The 25,364-nt window shown below is 40.2% G+C and overlaps 1 protein-coding gene across 2 annotated transcripts in view; it reads right to left on the bottom strand.

Annotated features, from left to right (window-relative positions):
* Nucleotides 1–12,283: 12,283 nt before the first annotated feature.
* Nucleotides 12,284–25,364, bottom strand: part of MOSPD2 (motile sperm domain containing 2) — a 53,997-nt gene continuing 40,916 nt past the window's right edge. The window contains exons 11-15 of one of the 2 annotated variants that reach the window (XM_043570973.1): nucleotides 24,445–24,541; nucleotides 23,504–23,600; nucleotides 23,008–23,137; nucleotides 15,160–15,262; nucleotides 12,284–13,048 (exon numbers count right to left, since the gene is read on the bottom strand). In XM_043570973.1, the coding sequence (XP_043426908.1) occupies nucleotides 13,007–13,048; nucleotides 15,160–15,262; nucleotides 23,008–23,137; nucleotides 23,504–23,600; nucleotides 24,445–24,541 (469 nt within the window). In that variant the 3' untranslated portion in view covers nucleotides 12,284–13,006. Of the gene's footprint in view, nucleotides 13,049–13,237; nucleotides 14,589–15,159; nucleotides 15,263–23,007; nucleotides 23,138–23,503; nucleotides 23,601–24,444; nucleotides 24,542–25,364 lie in introns of those variants that run through there. The other variant, XM_043570972.1, reaches the window with a different exon arrangement.

Below are 25,364 nucleotides of genomic sequence, written 5' to 3'. Positions count from 1 at the left end.
TGTGCTGACAGCTCAGAGCTTGGAGCCTGCTTCAGATTCTGTGTCTCCCTCTCTCTCTCTCTCTGCCCCTCCCTTGCTCACGCTCTGTCTCTGTCTCTCTCTCTCTCAAAAATAAACATTAAAAAAAGAAAATGGAAGAAAACCAGTTATTAGAGTTATGGTTTATTTAAAGGAGATAAACAAGAAACAGAGTGATGTCACAGATCCAGCAAAGCAAAATCCATTTACTTACCACCTAAATGAAACATACTCGCTTAATAGGAATGATTACCAGGAGAGAGTCTGGGTAGTAGTTTCTGCTTCCAAGGACCATCCTACTGTGATAGAAAGTTGCAAACAGCACCTGTTGAAGTGTCTTTTATATGTGCTCTGGAGAGCCTCAGGATGTTGAATAATTGGTCCCCAGAATAAGCTCTCTTGTGCTAATGGGTTTTGAACATTAAGTGAATCCATTAATTCTCAGTGGAGCATTAAACATCTGAATTAGTTTTGCAAAGCTAAATATCAAAGTGATTTTTGAAATGAGAATAAACATAGAGCCATTTATTACTAGCGATCACACCAGCAGTTCTAACAACTGAACTCTGCCAAATACAGGTTAGGGCACACCCTGCATTTTTGACTGTGCAAGATGAACCCTCCACAGGGGTATGCTCCCGCCAGTATGGAAGTGGGTTAACCACTACTGTCCTCAAGCCCCATGCAGGGATGTATTATGGTTAGTGCTTGAAGCTGTTTGCCCTGAGGCATATTTGCTTTTTCATTTATGTAACAAATATTTATTGAGTGCCTCCCCTGCTTCAGATGCCACATTTCCAGGATGAGTTTTGTTAGAATAGGGTCAGTTATTTTCCACATAGGCCGTTTAGAAATTTGTCTCCTCTGTCATTTCAACTCTGAGAAGCCCACATGCTAATAGAACACTTCATCAGCCAGCTCCCAGCATGACACGTCTATGCAAGTGGGAAGAAAAGACTCAGCAGCTGATCTGCAATCCAGCTCTGCCCACCCTGGGGACACATGAAGGAGAAATGACCTGAACAAATCTTAGAGATTGGCTAGTTGGAATCCTTGATGGTACTTGCTAATGGGGAGTCCTTACCTGTGGAATGTTTTTGTCAGGATATACCAGTTTCATGTAGGATTACTCATGGTAAATGCACACTGGAGTTTATGGATTTCCGGGACACGACCAGCTGGGAAATGTCCGTGTTATCTTTTTAAAAAAATTTCTTTTATGTTTTATTTATTTTTGAGAGAGAGAGAGAGAGGGAGACACAGAATCCGAAGCAGGCTCCAGGCTCTGAGCTGTCAGCACAGAGCCTGACATGGGGCTCGAACTCACGAATCGTGAGATGATGACCTGAGCCGAAGTCGGACGCTCAACCGACTGAGCCACCCAGGCACCCCCATGTCATCTTTTAAGTTATCAAAGTAGAAAATGAAGTTTCATGACAAAAATATCTCCATTTCTGTAAGTGATGCCTCATATGTTGAATCTGGGCCGGGGCTACCCCACCTGAAAGCTGTGATTCCCTGAGCATCTAGAGAACACTCAATAAATGTTTAATTCACTTTAAAGGATATCCATACATAACATAAATGCCCACAAAATATTTAGCTAACAAAATAAACAGAGCATATAGCTTCTGGTCACAACTGTTGGAGCCAAGGGGTTGATGAGTAGTCAAAATGGGAGGGCCCTTAGGAAAAAGGACTTCGGAATAAAAGATAGGAGTGCTTTTCAAACTTGAATGTGCATGTGAACCACCTGGAGACCTGGGATCTTGTCCACATGCAACTTCTGATGAGGCAGATCTGGGGTGGGACTTGAGATGGTCTTTTCTAACACTTCTAGAAAGCCTGGTTGGCCAAAGTGTGGTCTGGGCATTGCAGCAGCAGCATGGCCTAGGTTGTTTGAAATGCAGAATCTTTGGCCCTGCCCCAGCCTTTCCTAACCAGATTTTGGCTCCTTTTTCATCAGATTCCTGATTCCTTTGAACATACTCTTTGAACAGGTCCAAGGACTCCTTATTGATTTCTCTCTAAGGTTACCAGGCTCTACTTCAGAAGTGATTTTTTTTTTTTTTTTTTGCGCCTCTGTATCTCCATCATAATCATTTGGCTTTTCTAAGCTTAGTGCTATGGGGCAACAAAGCAGATTTCTGTCCCTTGTACCTTTCTGAAACCATAAAACTTTGAGCTTTCAGTACATTTGATTCAAGCCATGTTTGTTTAGAGACTGCCTAGTAAATAGTCTAATACTATGATGCATGCTGTTTACTGGAGGGCAGGAAAACACACTGCTGAATAATGAAGCCTGTGGGCAAGAACAGGAATGTGGAAATTTCACCTATAATCGAGTCCAAATATTAGATTCAGTAGGTATAGCAAGATGTGCTGGGGGTAAACAAAATGCATTTATATGGAGGTAGCTCACAGAGTCACCTCTCGCTCTCTCTCCTTTGGGAATCTTTAACAAAAATATATATTGATTTTAAGCCATGAAATGGAAGGGTTAATAGGTACAAGTAGCCAAAGACCATTACCAGCACCATTGAAATTCAAAGATGTAAGTGAAGAAGAAAATACTACTGGCACGAAGTGATATCCTCAGCGGAATTTCTGTCTTCCAAGAAACATTAAGATGGAAAAGAACACTCAAAAAGGCAATGCCATTAACACAGAGAGAGAAGCAGGCGGAGACGAAAAGGATTATATGCAGTTATGTCCAAGTCTGCCAAGACTTAGAAAATGCCATTAATTTTAAACATACTTACATGCAATGTCTATAATGGAGCCCCCTAAATTAGGATTCTCCTAATGCCCTTGAGATCTTCTTGGATTTACTCTTAGTGAAGGAAAGCCCACAAAGGCCGATGTGTTTCCTGGAGGTGATGACTGCCTATGGGTCATGAGCTAGGCCCAAAGCTGTGTGTGGGTTGGCTAAAATCCAGCTGAACAGAGAGTTGGCAGGCTCTCATGAGCTGCCCTCTGAGTTGCAAACACGTTTCACATATGTAACTGGTCTACAGAAAGATAACAGACAAATATTGGTCCAGACAGGGATAAGAGGGAAGGGAGAGTCTGACCTATGCAATCTGGCCATGAGTAAAATAAAAACTTAGCTGAAAGAACTAAAAAAGAGTGTGGAAATGCAACCCCAAAGAAAGGTCTCTGAGATTGAAGGTAGCTTTTACTTATACACTCTGCCATATTGAATTAAATTAATTTTACAAATGGAAGTTAGAAAGTGAAGGTATGAAGAGCTATACTGAGCTGAATCAGTAAATATCCCCTCCTTTATTTGCAAGTGTCATGGCTTTTTCACTTTTTAAAAATTATTTTGAGAGAGAGAGAGAGAGAGAGAGAGAGAGAGAGAGAGAGAGTGTGTGCGTGTGCATGCGCAGGGGAGGGGCAGAGAGAAAGGGAGAGAGAGAAACCCAAGTGGGCTGGATCATGACCCTTGAGATGGAGCCCGCCACAAGGCTCAATCTCATTAACCGTGAGATCATGACCTGGGCTGAAATCAAGAGTCAGACGCTTAACTGACTGAGCTCCCCAGGTGCCCTGACATTTTAACTTTGAAACCTCACCTTTGGTTCCAGCTTAAATTTCTACTGCAGGCTGGGCTTACAGGCATACAGGATCCCTTCAGTGTATGTTCAAACTCTCAACACCGGGTTTCCAAGTGTGTTTTCAGGACACTTAGTCCCAAATTATATCGCTTGAAAAGAGGATTCCATGGTTTTAAACATTTGGGAAAAACATAATATTCTCAGAGATTGGTCATGCGCATTAGTACACTAATGATTATGAGAGATTCTATGGGGGAACACTTTAATTTTGCTTAACACTGTGTTTCTCAAAATTATATGACAATGGAAACCGTTTGGCCCAGAGTGAATGATGGAATTAGTGTTCTAGGGTATCTCCTTGGGGAAATGCAGGCTTGCAGACATAGGAGACAGTACTTTAGAACTGTTGTGGCGCAGTATTGATGGAGCTGTGATGTGAATAGGGTAAGAAAAGCTGAGGCAAGCTCCGTGCTTCTTCAACATTTGGGTGAGCCCAAACACTATCCAGCTCTTCTGTCCATGACTGATGACAGAAGGAATGTCTTTGCGAGGCTTGAAGAGAAAATGGCCTACTGACTTAGAATTTCTGCCAGAGCTGTAGACCAGCTATTCTAGGTTCTTTGAAAACGGTCACTGTCTATTTTACTTCACATTTTCCCTATAGTATCGGGTTATATGCTTTACCCTAAAGCTGTGTTTGGTCAGTGTTAATTCATTGATGTACATGGCGGGGGGCCAGGGGGGGGGTATCTAGAAACGAGGGAGGGAAAGGCTACCCTAGAACTTCAGAATAGTCTATTTTTTAAATCCCAGGAAGTAATTCATTCCTTCACCTGGTAGGCTGCACCCATGTGGCAGTTACATGCTGGAGAATCAATGGTGACTACCATAGCTTCCCTTGTGAAGTTTATAGTGTAATGGAGAGAAATGGATTAATAAGCATCACACGAGTATCTAAATATAAGCTGTAATAAGTGCCATGAAGAAAACGTGGTGGTGTCCTGGGAATTTCTAATGGAGCCTGATCACATCCTTGGAATGAGAGATCCCTTTTCCTTTTTATGGAGGTGCAACTGACATAAAACGTTATGTAAGTTTTAGGTGTACAACATAGTGATTTGATATTTGTGTATATAGCAAAACGATCACTATAGTAAGTCTAGTTAATGTTTATTATCACACAGTTACGATTTTTTTCTTATGATAAGAACTTTTAAATTTCCTCTCTTAGCAACTTTCCAATATGCAGTACAGTGTTATTAACTGTAGTCGCTATGCTGTATATTATTTCCTCATGACATTTATTTTATAACTGGAAATTTGTACCTTCTAAACCCCTTTATTCATTCTGCCTACCCCCTTACCCTCCAACCCTGGCAACCACCAATTTGTGCTCTGTATCTATGAGATCACTTTTTCTTTTGTTGTTTTTGATTCTTCTGTTTTCAGATTCCACACATAAGTGAGATCATACGGTATTTGTCTTTCTCTGTCTGATTTATTTCGTTTAGCGTAATGGTCTTAAGGTCCCTCCATGTTGTCATAAATGGCAAGATTTCTTTCTTTTTGTTACAGCTGAATAATACTCCATTCTATACACACCATATCTTCTTGATCCATTCATCTGTTGATGGACATTTAGGTTGTTTCCATGTCTTGCCTATTGCAAATAATGCTGCAGTGAACAAAGGGGTGCATGTGTCTTCCCAAATTAGTGTTTTTGTTTTCTTCAGATAAATACACAGAGGTGGAATTGCTGGACCAGATGGTAATTCTATTTTTAATTTTTTTGAGGAGCCTCCATACTGTCTTCCATAGTGACTGCACTAATTTACATTTCTACCAGCAGTGGACAAGGGTTGCCTTATTTCCACATCCTCACCAACACTTCTTATGTCTTCTTGTCTTTTTGATAATCGCCATTCTGACAGGTGTGAGGTGATATCTCCTTGTGGTTTTGATTTGCATTTACCTGATGATCAGTGCTGTTGAACATCTTTTTACGTACCTGTTGGATATCTGTATATCTTCTTTGAAAAAATGTCTATGCACATCTTCTGTCCATTTTTTAATCTCATGGATTTTTTTCTTTGCTCTTGAGTTGTATGAGTTCTTCACATATTTCAGATACTAGTCCCTTATCAGATAAGTGATTTGCAAATGTTTCTTCCTTTCTGTAGGTTGCCTTTTCTTTTGTTGATGGGCTCCTTTGCTGTGCAGAAGCTTTTTAGTTTGAGGTAGTCCCATGTGTTTATTTTTACCTTTGGTGTCAAATCCAAAAGAAAAATCACTGCCAAGACCAATGTCAAGGAGCTTACTGCCTATGTTTTCTTGTAGGAGTTTTATGGTTTCAAGTCTTATATTCAAGTCATTAATCCATTTTTAGTTAATTTGTGTATATGGCCTAAGAGAGTTATTTAGTTTCGTTCTTCTGCATGTGGCTGTCTAGCATTCCCAGCACCATTAATTGAAGAGACTGTTCTTTCCCATTTTTTAAATCTTGGCTGTTTTGTTGTAAATTAATTGATATATGTGTGTATTTATTTCTGGGCTATCTGTTCCATTTAATTGACCTATGTGTCTATTTTTATACCAATACCATACTGACTTGATTAGCTTTGTTAATATAGTTTGAAATCAGGAAGCATGGTGCCTCCATCTCTGTTCTTCTTTCTCAAGACTGGTTTGGCTATTAGGGTTGTTTTGTTGTTCCATACAAATTTTAGGATTGTTTGTTCTATGAAAAATTCCATTGGAATTTTGATAGGGATTACACTGATTCTGTAGATTGCTTTGGGTAGTAGCAGCATCTCAGCAAAATTAATTCTTCCAAATGATGAGCACAGCATACTTTCCACTTATTTGTGTCTTCAATTTTTTTCATTAATGTCTTATCAGTGTGCAGGTTTTTCTCTTCCTTGGTTATGTTTATTCCTAGGTATTTTTTTGATGCACTTGTAAATGTAATTGTTCTCATTTCTCTTTCTGAGAGTTCACTATTAGTGTATAAAAATGCAACAGATTTTGTATGTTGATTTTGCATCCTGCAACTTTACTGAATTTGTTGATTAGTTCTAACAGTTTTTTGGTGAAGTCTCTCGGGTTTTCTATATATAATATCATGTCATATGATATATAGACATAATGTCATGTCTACAAATAGCAACGGTTGTACTTCTTCGTTTCCAATTTGGATACCTTTTACTTTTTTTTTTTTTTTTTTTTTGCTTTTATTTCTTTCTTTTTCTGGCTAGGACTTCCAATGCTATATTGAATAAAAGTGACAAGACTGGGCAAAGAGATACTTTTTCTCAGCAAACGATGAACTGAGTGAGAGTCACAGTGAGGAGGTAAGCAGGGGAAGGAGGGGGAGGTTGGGATAGAGAATTCCAGGCAGAGATGGGACCTGTTCCACAAAACGGAGGTATATACCAAACACCTCCAAAGGCTGAAAGAGCCATAACACTGAAGAAAAAGGCTGATAAGTCCAGCTTGACAGAAATGGTTTACTAAGAGGATTTACAGATAGAAGCATGTCTTGGGTGGCAGCAAGACTAGTAGATCCCATAACATCACCTCCCATAAGACCTCCTTTTGTAGCCCTAGAGGCTGGGAAGTAGGTGCTAGGAGACCACACAGGAGGAGAATGTTTGAGAAATATGTATGTGTCAGAGTCATAGCTCCAAGACAGAGCGAGGACATTATCCCGAGGGTGTACTTAAGGATGTGGTTAAGTAAAGGAAAGAATGTGGAACTGGGGTTGTGCTCTAGAAGGCTTCAGGTCAGGGTGGTCGTCATGGTGGATTTGTCCAAAATGGCATTAGTCTGGTTCATACAGGATCAGACCATAAAGAGGGAAAAAGAGTGGGGAAAGTGAGGCTGAGAAGGCAGGCCAAGAGCCAGATCTTCCAGGATTTGGTAAGCCAAGTTAGGAAATGTAATTATGGGCTAAGAGCCATAGAAACCACTTAAGGATTTTCATCTGGAGAGTTAAATGATAGGATGGATGTTGCAGTGGAGAGGGAGAGAAGTGGAGAGTGGATGGCCCCTGTGGGTTCAAGGGTGAAGGTCAGGTTTTTAGCTGGTGTAACTGAATGGAGGGTAGTGCCATTCATTGAGATCCAGACTGAGGAGCAGGTCTTGGGGGAAGATCATGAGTTGTTTTTGACATTTTGTGATGGACATTTGGAACTGCCAAGTTAATGGTAGATACATATCCTGTTCTAGACTTCGAACAGGAGGCCTAGCTAGAATGTCCAAGGGTTAACGGCTTACCAATACTAATTACAGCTCTGGGTATTGAGGAGACCACTTATGGGGAGAAAGAAAAGGGAGCCCAGTTCTTTATTTAAAATTTTTTTTTTTATTTCTTGAGAGATAGAGAGAGAGAGAGAGAGAGAGAGAGAGAGAGAGAGATCAAGCAGGGGAGGGGCAGAGGGAGAGGGAGAGAGATAGAATTCCAAGCAGGCTCTGCACTGTCAGTGTAAAGCCCAGTGTGAGGCTCGAACTCACAAACCATGAGCTCACGACCTGAGCCGAAAGCAAGAGTCAGAGGCTTAACTGACTGAGCCACCCAGGTGCCCCAAGGGAGCCCCGTTCTAATATTAACATCTTATAGACTTTGTGGAGGAAGGTAAGTCAGTAAAGGACATTAAAGAGTGTCAGTGGGAGAAGAAAAACCTGACAGTTGGTGTAGCCAAATGCTGCTGTAAGAATTCACTTCAGAGTCAAACTGAAGCAGGTCCATTGGATGAAGAGACAGGAGGTCATCGTTGGAGTTTGAGCCAAGTACTGTTTTTCTGGAGTGATGGGAATAGACATTAAAATGGAGTGAGATAACAGGAACAAGATGGAAGCGGAGATGTGGTGAGGAGCCTTCCTGAACAGATTTGAGTTTGGATTTTGGCCTCAACTATGTGAACCACCTCACGTATATTGCGTCAAGTTTTAGAATCGAGAGGGTCTATTTGACTTAATGTATGTAGAATGGGAGATGAGAATGCTTTTTTTTCTCATTTTTTCTCATTTCTCTTGTGCCTCTTAAGAGAATCTTGTTGATGGTGATTCTAGTTTTGAAGACACGATACATATATTTACTGTCCTAAATACATTATCTGGTATTAAAATGAAGGTCTAGACTCACCAAGGTAGGAGTTACTATGTCCATCTCTATCGTGGCAACTTTCTAATCAATTTTCAGGGGAAATTCTGAGTATAGTCAATTTTACTCTAAGCACTGACTTTGGATAGAACTCCTCTATAAGATGAACCTCCACCTTTAAATATTTTTTGTAATGTTTTTATTTATTTTTGAGACAGAGAGAGAGAGTATGAGCAGGGGAGGGGCAAAGAGAGAGGGAGACACAGAATCCGAAACAGGCTCCAGGCTCTGAGCTGTCAGCACAGAGCCCGACGCGGGGCTCGAACTCACAAATTGCGAGATCGTGACCCGAGCTGAAGTCGGACGCTTAACCGACTGAGCCACCCAGGCGCCCCAAACCTCCACCTTTAATGACAAAGATCTTAAGGGGTTCAAGTGTCCCAGAGTAGTGAATACTGAATTTGAAAGGAAGTTTTGCTTTTTATATCAGTTTCCTTTTACCTTCCCTTTTAGCAACTTTTACTTCAGCCACATTAAAAAACAGTTAAATTTTGTTAGACTATTTTTAATACTATTGTTATTGCTCCTAATAATAACCGCATCCCTCTCCAGTCCCATAGAAGGAAATAGCTTGAGTCATAGAGTTAGGATATTGGCAAAGTACCCAAAACACATTTTTGACATTTAGTTTACGACAGAGAACAGTGATTTGGTGTTTGGCTCAAAGTTGCTCAAGCACATTTGCCTTATTAGTAGGCAATTCTGGGCAAATTTAATGGCAAATAGTAATTGTACTGAATGAATCTGTAGGCTAGTATTAGAGTGAGGGCTTGGTATAGAAAAGATAGAGGATGTATTAGAGTGGAAACAATAAATGATTCACTTCTTTGTCCCAGATCCAGCAAAAGGGGACAGGTATGCTATTAGGACTTTAGGACTTTGGAGGTTTCTTGCAAAGAAGACATACATAGAGTGAACTCAAGTCTGAATTTCTGAGTCAATAGCAAGTCTCTGCAAGACAGTTTTAGATGACTTCCAAAAATTAGATTTTTCTACACACACACACACACACACACACACACACACACACACTGTAGAATGACCTGAAAATGTGCAGAGGACTTTCTGGAATGATAGAATTCAATGTAATGGAGTTTGATCCAAAGCAAACTGGACAATACAAATGCTGGGAATTGTGATGTAAGTTTCTGTAAGAAAAGGATTTTCCCCCTTTCTTACAGTTTTAACCTTTTCGATGTAGCTACCTTGAGAGAGTATATTTATGTCCAAGAAAGCTTATTTAATTAAACTAACTGAAATGAATGGATTATTCTGAAAGAAAAGAGAGTTTAAAAAGTGAATTGTTTTTCACTACAGCTTTGTTTCCAAAAGTACACAATTACTGGACCATTGCCCTTGTGCATTAACGTGTCATAAGAATATATCTTGAGTGTTTCTGGCTGAACAAATGTTGAAGATACTGGTTACATACTTTCCCTTAAGTTGGTTTACAAGCGTTTGAATACACATGTGCACTGAAAAAGAAAGCCAACTGGGATAGAGACATACTGTCCCAATGCCTGGCATTCGGTGCCTAACACAATTGTCATTGTGTTTGTCACCTATTTTCTTTCACATGTGGGACATCTGTGAATTCAAACCAGTCAATTAGACTGGGTAAGGTTGGTTTAGCTTCCTGACCCTGTCTTCTGATCTGCAAAATGGGGGGACCAGATTGGATGAGCTTGCAGATTCTACCAAACACATCCTGCGTAACCCTCTCAAGAGGGGGCCAGAGCTAGCGAATAAGATGGGATAGCACTCGCATAAATTAGGTTAGTTTATACAGCAGAAGGGATTTTGCAGTTGTAATTAATGACAAAATTATAAAGATGTGAAAGATCCTATGTGGTATTTTTGTTGGATTATTACACATTTAAGGGAAACTTATGGGTGTAATACTGCAAGATCAATTCTTTGTGTGCATGTGTGTGTGGTGCTTTGAAGGGGTGTGGAAACAATGGTGGAAAGAAGCATCTGACCAAGCCTTCATCAGACTGGAAGGGATATTCCTCCATAGGATTCAAGACAGCCAAACATCACTGGCCTTCTAAAGTCTATCCCTTGACCTGGGCACTAGAATTAAGAGTAGGGTACTAAGGAGGCAAGGGTGGGAATTCAAAGCAGGGGAAAGTTCAGAGAACTGATGATTGGCTTCGAATGAGGTAGGATATTCAGTAAGATGGTCCCAAATGTGGAAAGTTCTAGGAAGCTGGGATGGAAGGTGGTGGGGGCAACATCAGCAAAGCCAAGGCCTGACTCTCCAGGGCTGCTGTATCCATATTATTTCCTCCCACTCATACTCATCCCGTGGCAGAGTACCTGGATGATCAGACTCAGAGATCAGGAAAACAGGCTGAAAGAGGTCAAGTAACATCCCCAAGTAACATCCTCACGTGGCAGAGAGGGAAACTGAACCCAGACAGTCTTACTACAGAGCCCTCACTCCTAACCACCTTTGCCTCAAATGCAATAAATGAGACAATGTGCATGGTTTCTCTGGGGCAGTGGGAGAAGGGGAGCCCTATGCTTCTGGGGGCTGATTTGTTCTGACGTCAGGAAACCATGAGTGGTTGGTGAAAACTTAGGGGAGGAGGCTGAAGATGGGTGTAAAGTAACCAGTCTTTTCCTAGCTGGAACTTTCCCCACAGGAGCTCTTGTTTCCTAGAGAATTCTATCTTTTAGGTAAGGAGGGCATGGCCTCACAGTCCTCGGGAGATGTGGTGCTTCTTGGTAGGTCACCATTTTGTTTTTGTAGTTCTATTCTTAATTTCTCCTTAGCGTTTTGCATTTCCACTTCTTTTTCAATCTAGAAGATGGATCTGTCCTATTCATTCCATCCTTATGGCATGGGAGCTGCCATTTGGGAGTTATCATCCAGTGGTGAGGGGACCACACCAACAATCCCAGGGCCCCTCCCCCAGCACACCCTCACCCCGTGGGTGCCTCGTCACAGGGACTGCCTTCCATATACAAATGAGCCAGGTAGGACGGTCTCTCTACAGCCTGCTTCCTGCTGGTTCCTGTCAGGCAGGAAGGTGTACTAGGATTGAGGGGATGTAGGGCAATTCTGACTCACGTGGGGCAGCTCTAGTGAAGGCTCTATGATGGAGCCCCAAGTCATGTCAATGAGTCCAGTGTTGAGTCTGGGGGAAACGGAGAGCTGCACTGAAGAGTAGCCAGGCTCTGGCCCGGGTTGAGGAGAAACAGGACATACGAAGGACAGGTTTACCCGATAACACAATTGTATCTTTGGAAGCTTACAGCACTGTCCTTATAAAAATGCAAAGCAGGTACAAAAGAAATTAATGTCATCTTTAAAAGGTCAGAGCGAGCCTGAACATTGATTTTAAGATGCTTTATCAATTAGAGACCAGAGGTTTTTCCTGATGATATTTATTTCATAAATGTAATTATTTTTCTAAAACATATTAAAATAGAAAACATGTTCTTTTGATCAATTATACAAAGAAAATACCAATATAGTAATAAAAATACTGAAAATATATGAAAAGCACCAGAATATTAGAGAAATTACACTGGCAACAATTCTAGGAATATATTTTTTTTTTTGCAATTGTACAATAAAGTGCTATTAAATCCAGTCAAAATTAGTGGAAAGATATAAAAACAGTTATGGTATTATGAAATTTGAGGCTAGGTTTAACCGCAGTTGCATTTTTAGGCTACTTTGAGACCAAGCTAATAATATTTTATTAATGTTTTCATGGAAAATCTATTGATTTCCATTCTCAAGCGAAAATCTCGATCTTAATGTTGATCCTTGGTAATTTGGTCATGAATAGGTAATGACAAGATAAAAAATAAAATTATTATCAGAGTACTCAAAGTAATAGTCACACAAAATGTGATAAAATCAAATGAAGACAGAATAAAATCTGATGTAAATAAGTGATTAGTTAAGACAAGAACAGAAGTTTAGATGCCTTTGATCTTATAATTTTCAGTAATCTTGCATAGTCACATTTAGTAGACACACAAACGTTAACAAGATACGTTATTAAATTCAACTGGCCAGACATCAGGGAAGAACATTGTAGTGAGTCCACGTCATTTTTGTAGGAAACATTAAAGGGACACTGTTAGGACAATACACTTCCAATTCTGACCAATGATTTCCCCATTCATTTGCTGAGGAACAAAGAACATACACAAATGCTTTGAGATTAGGTTATATATAGCCGGGGATCTAACATGGAAAGGGAACCGCTGTGCACACACACAGGGAGATAACTACGGGGAGTACTTAGGGTGTACTGAAGTCACTTTCACGGCTGGAGTTGGCAAACTGCAACAGAAAAACCCAAATTAAGACCAAGTATCAGACCAGTGTCCTTTTAAGGTTTTAATGCTAGGCCAATTTTGAAGGGACTCTATGAAATCACCACTCTCTACAACTCGACTTTGGAATCTTCAGCTTCTCAAGATGAAAGCCGCCAACCCTACACTTCAGAATAAAAAGTTCTCCAAACGTGGCTCAATCAAAACTCAACATTTATTTAACAGGCAGACTATGTTTTCTTTCAGATAGTTACATGTGAACCGACAAGAACTGAAAATGGCTGTATAAGCGAGAAAACAAACTGATTTCATCCGCCTCTGCCCCTGCAAGTTGTATCATTTTAGGAATTTAGGGACCACCCTCAGGATTACTGTGACGAAGGCAGAGTATCCAGCAAGTGCAACAGCCCTGGTCTAGGAATTCTAGTTTTCATTCCTAAATGGAGAACCGACACTTGAGTTTTGATTTTTTTCCCCCCACGCTTATAGGTACTCCAGTGTTGTGTCAAGTTTCCTTCTTGTGGCCGATTTTCACACGAAACTGAAATGTGAATGAATTATGCTCTGCATCTCAAAACCAAGGTTTCAAAGAAATTTTCACTCCTGTCATTTAGAAAAAGGAGGATTAGACCCTTATAAGAAATGCAGCATGGGGGTCAGTGTCCCGCCCCAGTGAGCGATGGGAAACTGCATAAAAAAGACTGGAAGAGAGGACCAAGAAAACCCAAGCAAACTTAGTTTCCCAAATTCTGTCTAAATGTGAGTGTTCATAAAAAAGTCCGAGATTAATAAAAGGCAGACTGTTAAGGAAGACAGATAAGAAACAAAGGCTAAAAGGTGGTTTGGCATTAAATTGTTTCACATACCCAAAGAATATTGACTAGCATCTGGAAGGAATTCTCAAAATTACAAAGTCATGTTCACAGAAATTAATCTGTATTAAGTACGGGTTTTTTTTTTCAATATACATGTTCTATATACATAGTATAGAAAAGCTAATAAGTTGGCTCAGCTATAATGATTTTGTCATAAAAAAAAGATTACATTTTTTGGCTGTGACAAAGCTTGTTACTTCTACTTTTCAGTCCAGCTAATGTATACATATAATAAAACAAACTTTAGAAGTATTCAAATCAAAAGGAAAAAATAAATTATATCTAAAGTATTAATTTACACAATGGCTATGCCTTGACTTTATTAACTATAACTATGATCTCTTATACTCAATTTCTCCAGTGTTTCCTCATTCTAACAGAGTTTATTTTCGAGACACGTATTTGTTCCCCTCTAAGTGTTGCACGTTTCCTTTCAGGAAGCACAGATGTGCAAAACTTTTAGTAACATGAAGTTCTGGGTCTTTTTCCAACTAATGAGCGAAAGAGCCATGTTTCTCACTGAACTCCACTTCTTTAAGTGTACAACAAATAGAAGAAAGACATGACAAAAGCAAGCAAGAGCATTGTTAAGGAAAGCAGCAGCTGCTGGAACCAGATACACCGCTGAACTTGGTCTTCAAGCTTCCTATTGCTTTCTAGTAAACGATTGAGCTAAAGAGGGGAAAAAAAGGATGAAAGATGCATATCAGTAAAACAGTACATTAACCATGTGAACGACAACTAGGAATATCAGAAATCCAAACATTTACAGGATGGGGTCCGTCTACTCTGAACAGCTGGGAGCAGGAAATGCAATGAGGGATCACATCTGTTTGGTGAACAGACGTGCGCCTGCTCACTCTAGTTTTGGAAAGATCTAATTTTCCAGTTGAAAAGGAGCAATGCAGTCACTTTCTGCAGGTACCAAAGCCAGCGAGTCAGAAAGAGAGTCCCTCCAATCTTTTTCGAATTTAGATGGTACCTCTTCCATGAGCTCAAATTCTTGGATACTCTCCAAAGCGCCACACCTCGTCCAAATTAGAATGGCCAGAGCTTTTAAAAAGTTAACACATCTCCAAAAGTAACTCACCGCTCACCATTTCCGATTTGGCTGCCCTTCACAAAGAAAAGAGCATTTCTGTCGCGTCTATGCCAAAGGTTCTCTCTACGTCAGTGGGGAAAAAGTGGATTTCTAACGTTGGTTAGCATTTACAACTTTGTTTTAGGGAGAAAGAACACTTACTTGTAGATAAAGATCTTCACTGGTTTTATCTGACATGTTAAAAGCATTGTCTTTTAATGTAAGGGTGGTTGGTTTACTGCTCTCAACAATATGGCATCTTAACCTGTGGAAATGCAAAGGAAACAGGATTGCGAAAGTAAACTATAAAATGAAAAGAGTTAAACACAGAAATCTACATAACAGACATGAAAGCACTCATTCTTCTCCCAGTTACACATAAGGTAGCAGCACAGCGTGTATTCATCTTGGAAGGGGAGCAGAATTTGCCACCCCAAGATACACCTCTCTGGCAGAAGGATTATCTTGGGCTCGCTATGTTTTGAGAAACAGCAGACATAAGAAAAGCTTTGAAAATCTTTCGTCAGGGACACTGACATTTATAAAGGTAATCTACACTTGTAAGCGTGTTTTCCTCTGTGTACCAGAGGGGGTGACAAAATCTCTAGAAGGGACCCATCTAAATCTGCTTAAGGACCTTACCCTCGTTTACTGTGATTTTCCTGACCGTCTTCCCTAACTGACTCGCTGATGCCCCAACATCTTGTCTTGGGCCATCTGGGGGAGTTTTACTGTTTCCCTGGGTATGTCCCGTGTATACAGGAGGTATACGTGTTAGTCAACTTCTGTTTTCTCCTATTAATCTGTCTTTTATTCCAGGGGGTGGAGGTCTCAGCCAAGAACCTAGCAAGGTAGAGGGAAAATTACTTTTCCTCTCCTACGTTTTGGCAACCTACGATGGGCCCTGCTGGGACACCGTACTCACTTAGGCACCTACAGATGGGATCCTGGAAAACTGGCAGAAGCCAGTGAAGGGTAAAAATTCTTACCTACCAAAGTCAGCTCTTCTAGATCTCACACTAGTGCCAGGTCGAGAGAGGTAAAAATTTCACCTTGTCCCTACCTTTCCAAATTTAGGTTAGCAGAAGAAAAATCGGTCAAATGGGGTTTTCCTTTCCTCTCGTTCTATGTATTGAGAGCTTGGGTTTATAACCAGCAAGAATATTCTTTTTGGTCTCTGTCGGCTGGTGGATGCACAACACGCAAGGTGACAGGCAGCATTCTCTCTGTCCGGCCGTGCCAGCTCGCAGGGCAGTTGTCATTTGGGTCCCCAGTCCGTGAGGGGACTTTGTGCTGCCAAAGTCCAATCCAGGAGCACTTCCCTGGTGTCACAGAGCGCAGGGTCTGTGACTGGAGGCCTCGCACATTGTTGTGGGGAACCGGAGCTGCCTTTTTCACGACACCGTTCTCCCCACTTGTGGCGAAGAAAGTCTTTGCTTTCTTACGCTCCCTCTCTGAGGGCTTCAGTGTTGGCACCCTCTTTTGGGAAGCCTCTTGGGTCCATGGTTAAGCCATCAAAAGGCCTGTTGGTTTGAGTCGCTATTGAGATTAATATAAGATCCAACTTGTCAATGCCAGATGGTGGATCTTTTACATTTCTAAAGCTTCTATGCTGAAAACAGTTAGAGAGCTCTCATCCTAAACAATGGTGGTCTTGGTAGCTCTGGAAAGACCAAATTGAAAGGAGAACATGACCCAGTATGGCAGCTGGCCTGAGGAACTTCCTTAGAAAGAAGAGATTATGAAGTTTTCAATCTCTACTTTCAGAAGATAACCACCTACCAAATTTAGAGAAGAGGTGAAAAGATCAGTCCCCATTCACAGGGACTGTGACTGGCTGCTAAGGGTTGTTCTTCTTATCCATGATTATACTGTAGTTATCAGATAAGCCACATGGTCTCCTGGGGAAAACTCTCCTCACCAGGAACATGACCAGAATTTCTCCCAGACCCTCCTACAAACGTTCAGGAAATGGATCAGCTGCAGGCTGATGTCTGGGGGCTGATAGAAGCAATAGAACAGGTTCTTTTTCCCCCTGAATTAAATTGGTTCAAGGATGAAGTAAACACTTAGAAAAAGGACAGCATTCAAAGGCCTTTGTTGAATACTTTCTATAAACTTTTTAAAGGCATGCCGCATTAAACCCTAAAGCTCCAGAACATAGAAATCACTTTCTTTCCATCTTAGTTGGAAATCATCTTCCTGATATAGAGCAGACTGAAGAAAATGTAGCTGGATGGGTGGGTCAGTCCCCTGATCCCATTCAGGCTGCAACACAATTATTTGAGGAATTAAAAGCAACCATCTTTGATTCGCAAATCTTTACAAAACCACTAGTGCAACACTGGAAGCAGTTCAAAGTTTGTCTAAGCTTCCCCATCCTAAAACCTACCCTGCCCGCACCCTCTCCCCCAACACCCCTCCACCCCCAGCTCATCTGCAAATACATGTCAGTATTGTGAAAGATCAGGACATTGGAAACAGAAATGTCCTGGGCTCAAGACAAAGAAGGAAAATAGAAACAGTAATTACTGAAGACCTCTGATGATAGGCAAATGTACCCCAAAACTGCTTAAAAAAAGAAATAACAAACCTTGATACTTTGTGCCTTTCAGGTAAAAATTTTCTATCCTCTAGGACCTGATAGCTAGCTCTTCGAAATACAACTTTAGGGTAAACTTATTCCAACTGCCAGAAACGCAATTTGGACCTAAATGCTCTTTTACAAACTAGTGAGTTTTGTGTTATTGTACCTGATTCATGGCTAAAATTTTAGAGCTAGATACCTCAAAAGTCTCTGAGTCTATATGTTTCCGTGTGTCTATATATGTTATGGATGCGTAATATTTTTCTACTTCTGGACGGTATTGCCAAAATTAATTTGTAAAAGCTCTGACTGGCTTAAAGAAAAATAAGCACTTATCAAATTAAGTATTCCTAAAACTCTTAGAAATATAGAAACTAACCCAAGTGTCTTTCAAGTTCCTGGGATGTGGAGTAATCTTAGGTAAAATAAAAGCTGGTCAAGTGTGTTGGTTTAATTAAAATAGGCATGTCTTCAAAGTTATCAATATGAGATATAATGCAGATATGCAACTTTTTTCTACTTGAGTTTACTATTCAAATAGGTTCACGTTTTTAGGTAAGTTGGGCAAGAGTTTTTAGGTGAATTTGTCTACTTAAAAACAGCTTTTCAACTCTGGTAACTTGAGTTTTGCTAAGTAAAACAGGAAATTATTTCCAAATAAGATAAAATATTGAAACATTACTAAGCACAGGTTTATCTACTTTTGGCTTCTTATTACAGACGAACTAAAAATATTTAGTCTGTTAGTAAACATATCTCGTGCCACACTGAAAAACTGTACCATGAGGAAGCATATGCTTCTAGAAATTATGTATCCCTGAATTTGCCAACCTACAGAATGCTGGTGTTAAATGACCACAATTGTTTACTACTTAATTTTCACTAAAAATTATTGTTTCTAAGAATTCTGATTCATATATGTAATTTACTAGAAATAATGGAGACGACTAACTCCACGTGCAAGGAAAGTAGGATGTGTTTTTAGCTGAGGAAAGGTATGGACACGTATTTTTCTTAAGGGGAATAAAAGTAATTTTATGCTGAATTACAGCTGGTTATTTCTGAATAGGGAAGAAAGCAAAGAAAACTTCTCTTTGTGTAGTCAAGCTGGCCAAGATGGAATTTGTTACGAGGGTTATAAAAATAAGCTTTCATATCAATAGTGTACTTATGTAAAACTAAAAGTTAACATCTGCTAAAAGGACAACATTTTCTTGGACTATCAGTCAGCTACTGATAAGAGACAGTGAAAGGTTTTTCTTTAGCTTTTAAGTAATGTGCCTAGAAAGCAAAAATTGTGTGTTTTATCAAAATAATTTCCTGTGCTTCATGTTATCTTTATCATCAGGTATTTGATTGCTTAGGAAAATAGTCTTCTAAAGATCAAAAGAGCTAAGTTTTACTCACAACAATGTCACTTTCTGCATTTGCCTTTGACATTTTATTGTTACTATGGTTAAATGGATAATTAAGTATTATTTCATGATGATCTAGGATTCTATTCAGTCACGTGTCTAAAACCTTCTGACATTTTTGACAAACCCCAACTCAAATTCTAACTGAAGTCTTTTTGACCTTGAACTATCTGTGGAATTTTTCAGACGGCCTCTGGAATGTATGGAAAGATTAGTTTTATAGCTCTTTTTATAAGAGAGAACAAATTAGGCTTATTTACTATGTTAAGTTACATGGGAAGCACTGTCAAATAAGTAAATCCTAAACCTTCTTTAGGTTGTATTTGTATGGATACGTTATTAACATAAGTGTTCCAGAAATTGTATAAAATTCCTAGAAATCGGCTATGTTCTAGTATAACGTTATTGTTTGTAATTCTAGTTATTATCTTACAATGTTGTATGCCACAGAAATAACCAAATTTCCTTGTCAAAAGCCTTAAAATGAACTCTCATCAGGTCTGCAACCATGGCCATTTTTAAGTCTGTCATTTATAGAAGCTATTGTTTTACTCGGATCCTTTCGCAAATGTGCTTCATCTTCAGAGATTCATGGCAAGGTACTCCAGAAAACAGGTTTCTGATGACTTTAAGATCATAAAACTGAACTGGTAAGAATTTCCAGAATAAAAAAGCTGGTTTCAAGCAGACCAAGAATTAATAACATGGGAGTGAATAAACTGATAATTCTACTGTTTAGGACTTTTTTGAAACACTGCTGGTTCTTTAATGTTTTGTTTTCCAAGGTTTAAGGAAATATTCTACTCTTTTCTCATAAGCTATGATTGACAGAACTATACCTTTGTAAGCAGAATTGAAACAAGTTTTCTCCCTCTGTGGTCCCTCCAGCATTCAGAAACTCAAAGTATTCTTTCATGGAAATACGGGTTTTTTTGTTTTTTTGTTTTTTTTTTTTTTTACATCAATTCAGTAAGAATCTCTTCTCCTTGGAAGAGGACACAATTGGAAGCATGGTTATATTACTAAGGCTCTGACTTGAATGTCTTATTTGAAAATGGTTTGCATAAAAATCAGGTACGAACAGACAGTTTTAAGGGCCTAAGACTGACTTTAGGGACCCATTAAAGCCCCTTGCAAAAAATAGACCTGTAACCTTGCTTACAGGCTTCTGGATGGCCTTACCAGGTCAGGAAGGTCCCTTACCTTGGCAGGCTCAGGGGCTTCAAGAAGAGAGGAATTCATCTAAATCTGCATAATAACCTTACCCTTGTTTACTGTGCTTTTCCTGATAACCTCTCATTACTGGCTCCTCTGCTCCCACACCCACTCCCCCCAGTCTTTCTTCTTTCACCGGAGATGGTATTGAAGGTGGGGAGAGGGAAAATTATTTTTCCTTCCCTACCTCTTCCTACTTTATTTTTCCATGTTTATGTTGAGAGAGCATGAGAGCAAATGGGGGAGGGGTAGAGAGCGGGAGAGAAAGAGAATCCCCAGCAGGTTCCGCGCAGAGCCCTCGAACCCCGGTGAGATCATGACCGGAGTTGAAATCAAGCGTTGGGCGTTTTACCAACAGAGCCACCCAGGCGCCCCACTTCCTACTTCTTAGTGCATGTGTAATAACACAAGCAATTACAGATACTGCTCAATAACCTACGGGAAGTTTATTTTATAGGGTAATCAGTTCAACCTACCCGATCTTCCTACTTATTTGAAGGAAACCACCCTTTCTAGGTGGGAGTCAGTGCTTTACTCGGGCCTTCAGTACCAAACCACCAAGTCTCCCTCTTTCTGGGAGGTAAGTGATCCTCTCTTGACTTAGAGAAAACCAAACTATGAGCAATTAATTAAAAGAAAAAACCCTGCTTTTGAGGGACTGTTTGCAAAGAACTTCAAATTAATCTCCATCTTTTATACCAGTGTTATATAACCTTTCCATTTTTCAGAGCCATGCCTTTGACAAAAATAAACTTGGCTAAAAACACAAAGTGGAGGGTGTCACAACTTGGGAATTTACTCCATCCCAAAACAAGTCAACCCCATCCCGAGCCTTAACCTGTATCCGGGTTCCTTCCTCCTTCCCAAAGAAAGCTGACCCTTACCTTGGATGTAAGTCTTGTCCCTTCAGCCTTGTCAGAAATTTCACTACTGGTGATTTACCCTGTCCAGGTGGCCTCTCTCATTGAAAAACCCATGCCAGACAACTGCTTCATCAACACTACATTATTCCTTCCTCCAGCAAGACTACTCTCTAGAACAGTCGTACTACCTCCATTTCTTTGGCACCTGGCTCCTGCCAACTGAAACTGCCCCCCCCCCAGGTGGGCAGTGATGACTTCACTGCCAACACCTCATCCTTCCTGATTGGCATGGAAACACTTCCTAGCACTGGTCCCTTCCTCTTTCGTCAAATGGTCTTCCTTGGACATTTGATGACACAGCTCACCTACTGCTTTCCCTCCTGAGTCCCTGCTGGATTGTCCTCCTCTGGCCACGAAATAATTCTCTAGGCTGGGTCTTACCCCTCTCTTGCTGGGACAGCTGAAATAAAGCTTGCTTCCTAGGCCCTCTCCTGTCCTCCTCCCCTCTGACAAGATCACTTTTTGCAGGCTTGTTCACAAAGGTAAATCAGGTCAGGTGGATGCTCTCCTATCTGCCTCTGTCCAGCCTTCTTCCCACCCTGAGTCCTGTCACTCTTCCCTATGTGGTCCAGCCACATGTGTGTTCTTTCAATTGCTTTTGAACAGTTAACTCAACCATGACCGTTACTAGGTTTTCCAGCTTCTCATTTATCAAATGGGATAAAGAACTACTTACCTCCTAGGGTCATTTTAATGACTAAGTGAATAAATAAGAGTAAAGCACTTAAATAAGAGCCCGCTGCCAGCCAGTCCTGTTTTAAGTGTTAACTCAGTATCGGTCTTTCACTTGGGTCTGGTCTACACTGTTTTCCACACAGCCCTGAGAATAATCCTTTAAAAAAAATAAGCCAGATCACTTCCTGGATCTGCTGAGCACCAAATGTATTTTCTCCTCTTAACATCAGAAGTCCTCGCTATGGCAATCATTTGCATTCCTACTATCTCTTTGACCTCATCTCCCACCAAGCTGTCCTTAACCTCCTCGCTGTTCCTTACACAGGCCCAGCACACTCCTTTTTCACTTGTGGTTCCCTCTTCCTGGAAAGCACTTTTTCTAGTTCTATCTATATGGCTTACGTACTCTTTTCCTTCAGGGCCTACAAAAGTGCCATCAGAGTGGCCATTCTTTACCCACAAGTCTTTGTTTTGGGGGGCTGTCCTTTGCATTGTGGGATGTACAGCAGCATCCCCAGTCTCTACCTGCTAGATGCCACAGTACCCCAATGCCCACTTGTGACAATGAACAATGTTTCCAGACACTGACGAGTGTCCCTGGGAGGCAGAACTGGCACACTCCAAAAGAAAACCACAACACTCCTCTCTTTTCTCCTTCTCTGTGTATCTTTGCATGCACATACATACTTGTATATGCCCATGCATTCCCAGGTTTTCCCCCTAATACATCATAGGTACCTTTGTGTATCAGAACAAGAGACTTCCCACACTCTTTTGAATAGCTGCAGAGTACTCCTGCATACATTCAAGTGCGTCTGACCGTTGCTTCACTGGTAACCATTTAGGTTTGTTCTTTCCCATTTTTTTCCTAGTACAAATAATGCTGCAACACACACATTCTAGGACACAAAGTGAGTGCTCCTATAAAGGGAACGGCCGGGACAGAGAGATCTAGGTTTGTAATTTTGGACACATCCAGATTCTTGCACAATCCTGTAAGCAAGTCCCTGCTTGCAACCTCCTTGAGAAACTCCAGATCTCATTCCTGGGCACCCCAGAGCCCCACACAGCTCAGGGCCCACACTAGAAGCCTAAGTGTCTGCCAAATGCTAGAAGGAAGAGACACCTGCCTAGTCCATGCAGGCATAGCTCTCTGATTCTTCCCATCACATTTGAGAATCTGTAAGAAGCATACCTATGTTCCATAACTTTGTTTCTGGGAACCTCTTTCCAGAACTGAGTCAATTCTGCTGGGCCCGTGCCAGATGACTGTTCCATTTCTGCAGCCATTATCAGAAAACGGTCTTGGGCAGAGACTGTTAAACCTGCATTCCAAAAGAGTAACTTGTTATATAAACAAGCCTTTACAAAAGGTTGGACATGTTGGTTTAAGGCATTATTCTAGGAAACAATGGAAAAAGGACCATATGGAACCACCCTAAAAAGGAAAACGTTTTTCTAAAAATTCAATTTCAATAGGCGTCAGTTTAAACAATTTTATGCATTAAAAAACCATTCTAGTGAGACCCATTTACCCATTTCATTTTACACAGGAGAAAATGGATGCCTAAGAATGCAGTGACGTGACGTGTTGACACTCGGATTTCCGGCTTCTAGTCCAGCTCTACGGACTCACCAACCAGCCCCAGGTACCCCAGCACACCCTCTGAGGCCATCACGTGACAACTCACCCCCGTGGGGAGACACAACTATGTCAACTGAAGCTCCAGGGTCACAACTGCTGTTGCTTGGCTTGACTCTGTATTTTTCTGGAGCAGTTGTTCTCACCTATTTATGAATAGAGTAATCACGTAATCACTAACAGCATAATGATAAAACTGATCTTGGGGGTGGTAAACGGCTTGAAAGTGATTTTTAGAAAACTAGCAGTTAATAAAGTCTACAAAACACCCACGGTGGTCAGGCATAGAATGTATCTTTCCCCATCAACAGGAAAACAGTATCTTTATTTTTTAAAATCTCTGCTAATCTTGGAAGTCCAACTGTCACTCAGCCTTCCTTTTCAACAAAACAATCTGTGCAGTATCCTATCTGGCAATTGCCTAAATTTAATAACACAAATTCTAAAAAACCGTATTAGGACTTGTTATAATAGCGTTGTCCAATTAAAAACACTAGAAAATCAAAGAAAATATCCTAGTGGTCCAATCTAAATTAAATAGATGATTTAAGGAAATAATTTCTACAATATGGGGCAGTGGCAGACTCGGTCATTAGGTTAGTATCCAGCATAAACTACATTCCAAACTATATCACACTTGGGGGAAAATGCACTCTTGATTTTACAGTTTTATTTTTTTTTGCTATTATGATTTATATGATGAAGAGTGATTTTCCTTGAGTTTTTCTTTACAACAAACATTAAAGCCTGAGATTAATTTGGACATTAGCCTATTACGGCTCATTAAAGATTGAGATACAGATCCCAGGGAAAATTTTAGATAAGCTATGCCATGTGGTTAAAACTAGAAGGCAGCGTAACATGCCTAAAAATATCATAAATAAAAACACTGCACAAGTTACAAATCCTCAGTCTTTCGATTAAAATGTCTGAAATCACTTCCCATATCCAATTTCCACATATAATCTATTAGATCTTTCAGATACTTACCTTAAACGCCACAATGTTTTTAGTTACATTTGTCAACACTATTAAAGTTTTCTTCTCTCCAGATTCTGTACTTCCAAAATACAGTTCTTCTGCTGGGCTAGGTGGTAACAAAAACATAAGGCATTTGTGTTATTCAGAATAAATGACAATCTAATCATTAGCTGGAAGAAAAGCATTTAATATTATATGCTCATTTGTATAAAGAGATTTCATCAAAAAAAAACCCCTACAAAACAATTACCTAATATAGTTTGTGTTTTCATCTTACTAATTGATTGCATGCTACTTAAAAGTCCTATGGTTGGCTTCCCCAAGATCAAAAGCTAAATAGAAAAGGACAGAAGAAAGAATAGGATGATTCTGAATTAGCCTATAATCAGCACCATCTAAAGGTGCATTTAAACTCTTTGGAAGGTTACACATAATAAAAACAGAGAAGAAGCTGGCACTTCAACTTTAATTACAAACAGAATAGAATGGGGCATAATTTTATACACCAACAGAGAAAAGTCTAACGTAAAATGAACGATCATCAGGGATGTCTTGAAGTAACAGACTAAGGTCTTACTACGTAAAGGCTTTTTCTAAGTAATATGGAATACAAAAAACAAAATTTGGGGTGGGAAATATTTGTCAAACAGTAAAAGCAGTGAGCCTCAAAATACAAATTTTACTATTGTCACTGTAGAGCATGTGAACTAAAAGACTAAAGCAACGTTTTATGTAGTTTTTATTTTTTTAATGTTTATTTTTGAGAGAGAGAGAGTGTGAATGGGGGAGGGGCAGAGAGAGAGGGAGACACAGAATTGGAAGCAGGGTCCAGGCTCTGAGCTGTTAGCACAGAGCCCCAAGTGGGGCTCGAATTCACGAGCTGTGAGATCCTGACCTGAGAAATCAGACGCTTAACCGACTGAGCCACC

Source organism: Prionailurus bengalensis, chromosome X (genome assembly GCF_016509475.1).
Source record: "Prionailurus bengalensis isolate Pbe53 chromosome X, Fcat_Pben_1.1_paternal_pri, whole genome shotgun sequence".
Lineage (NCBI taxonomy): Eukaryota > Metazoa > Chordata > Mammalia > Carnivora > Felidae > Prionailurus > Prionailurus bengalensis.
The sequence above is the reverse complement of the archived record's forward strand: the minus strand, read 5'-3'. Positions and strand labels throughout refer to the sequence as shown.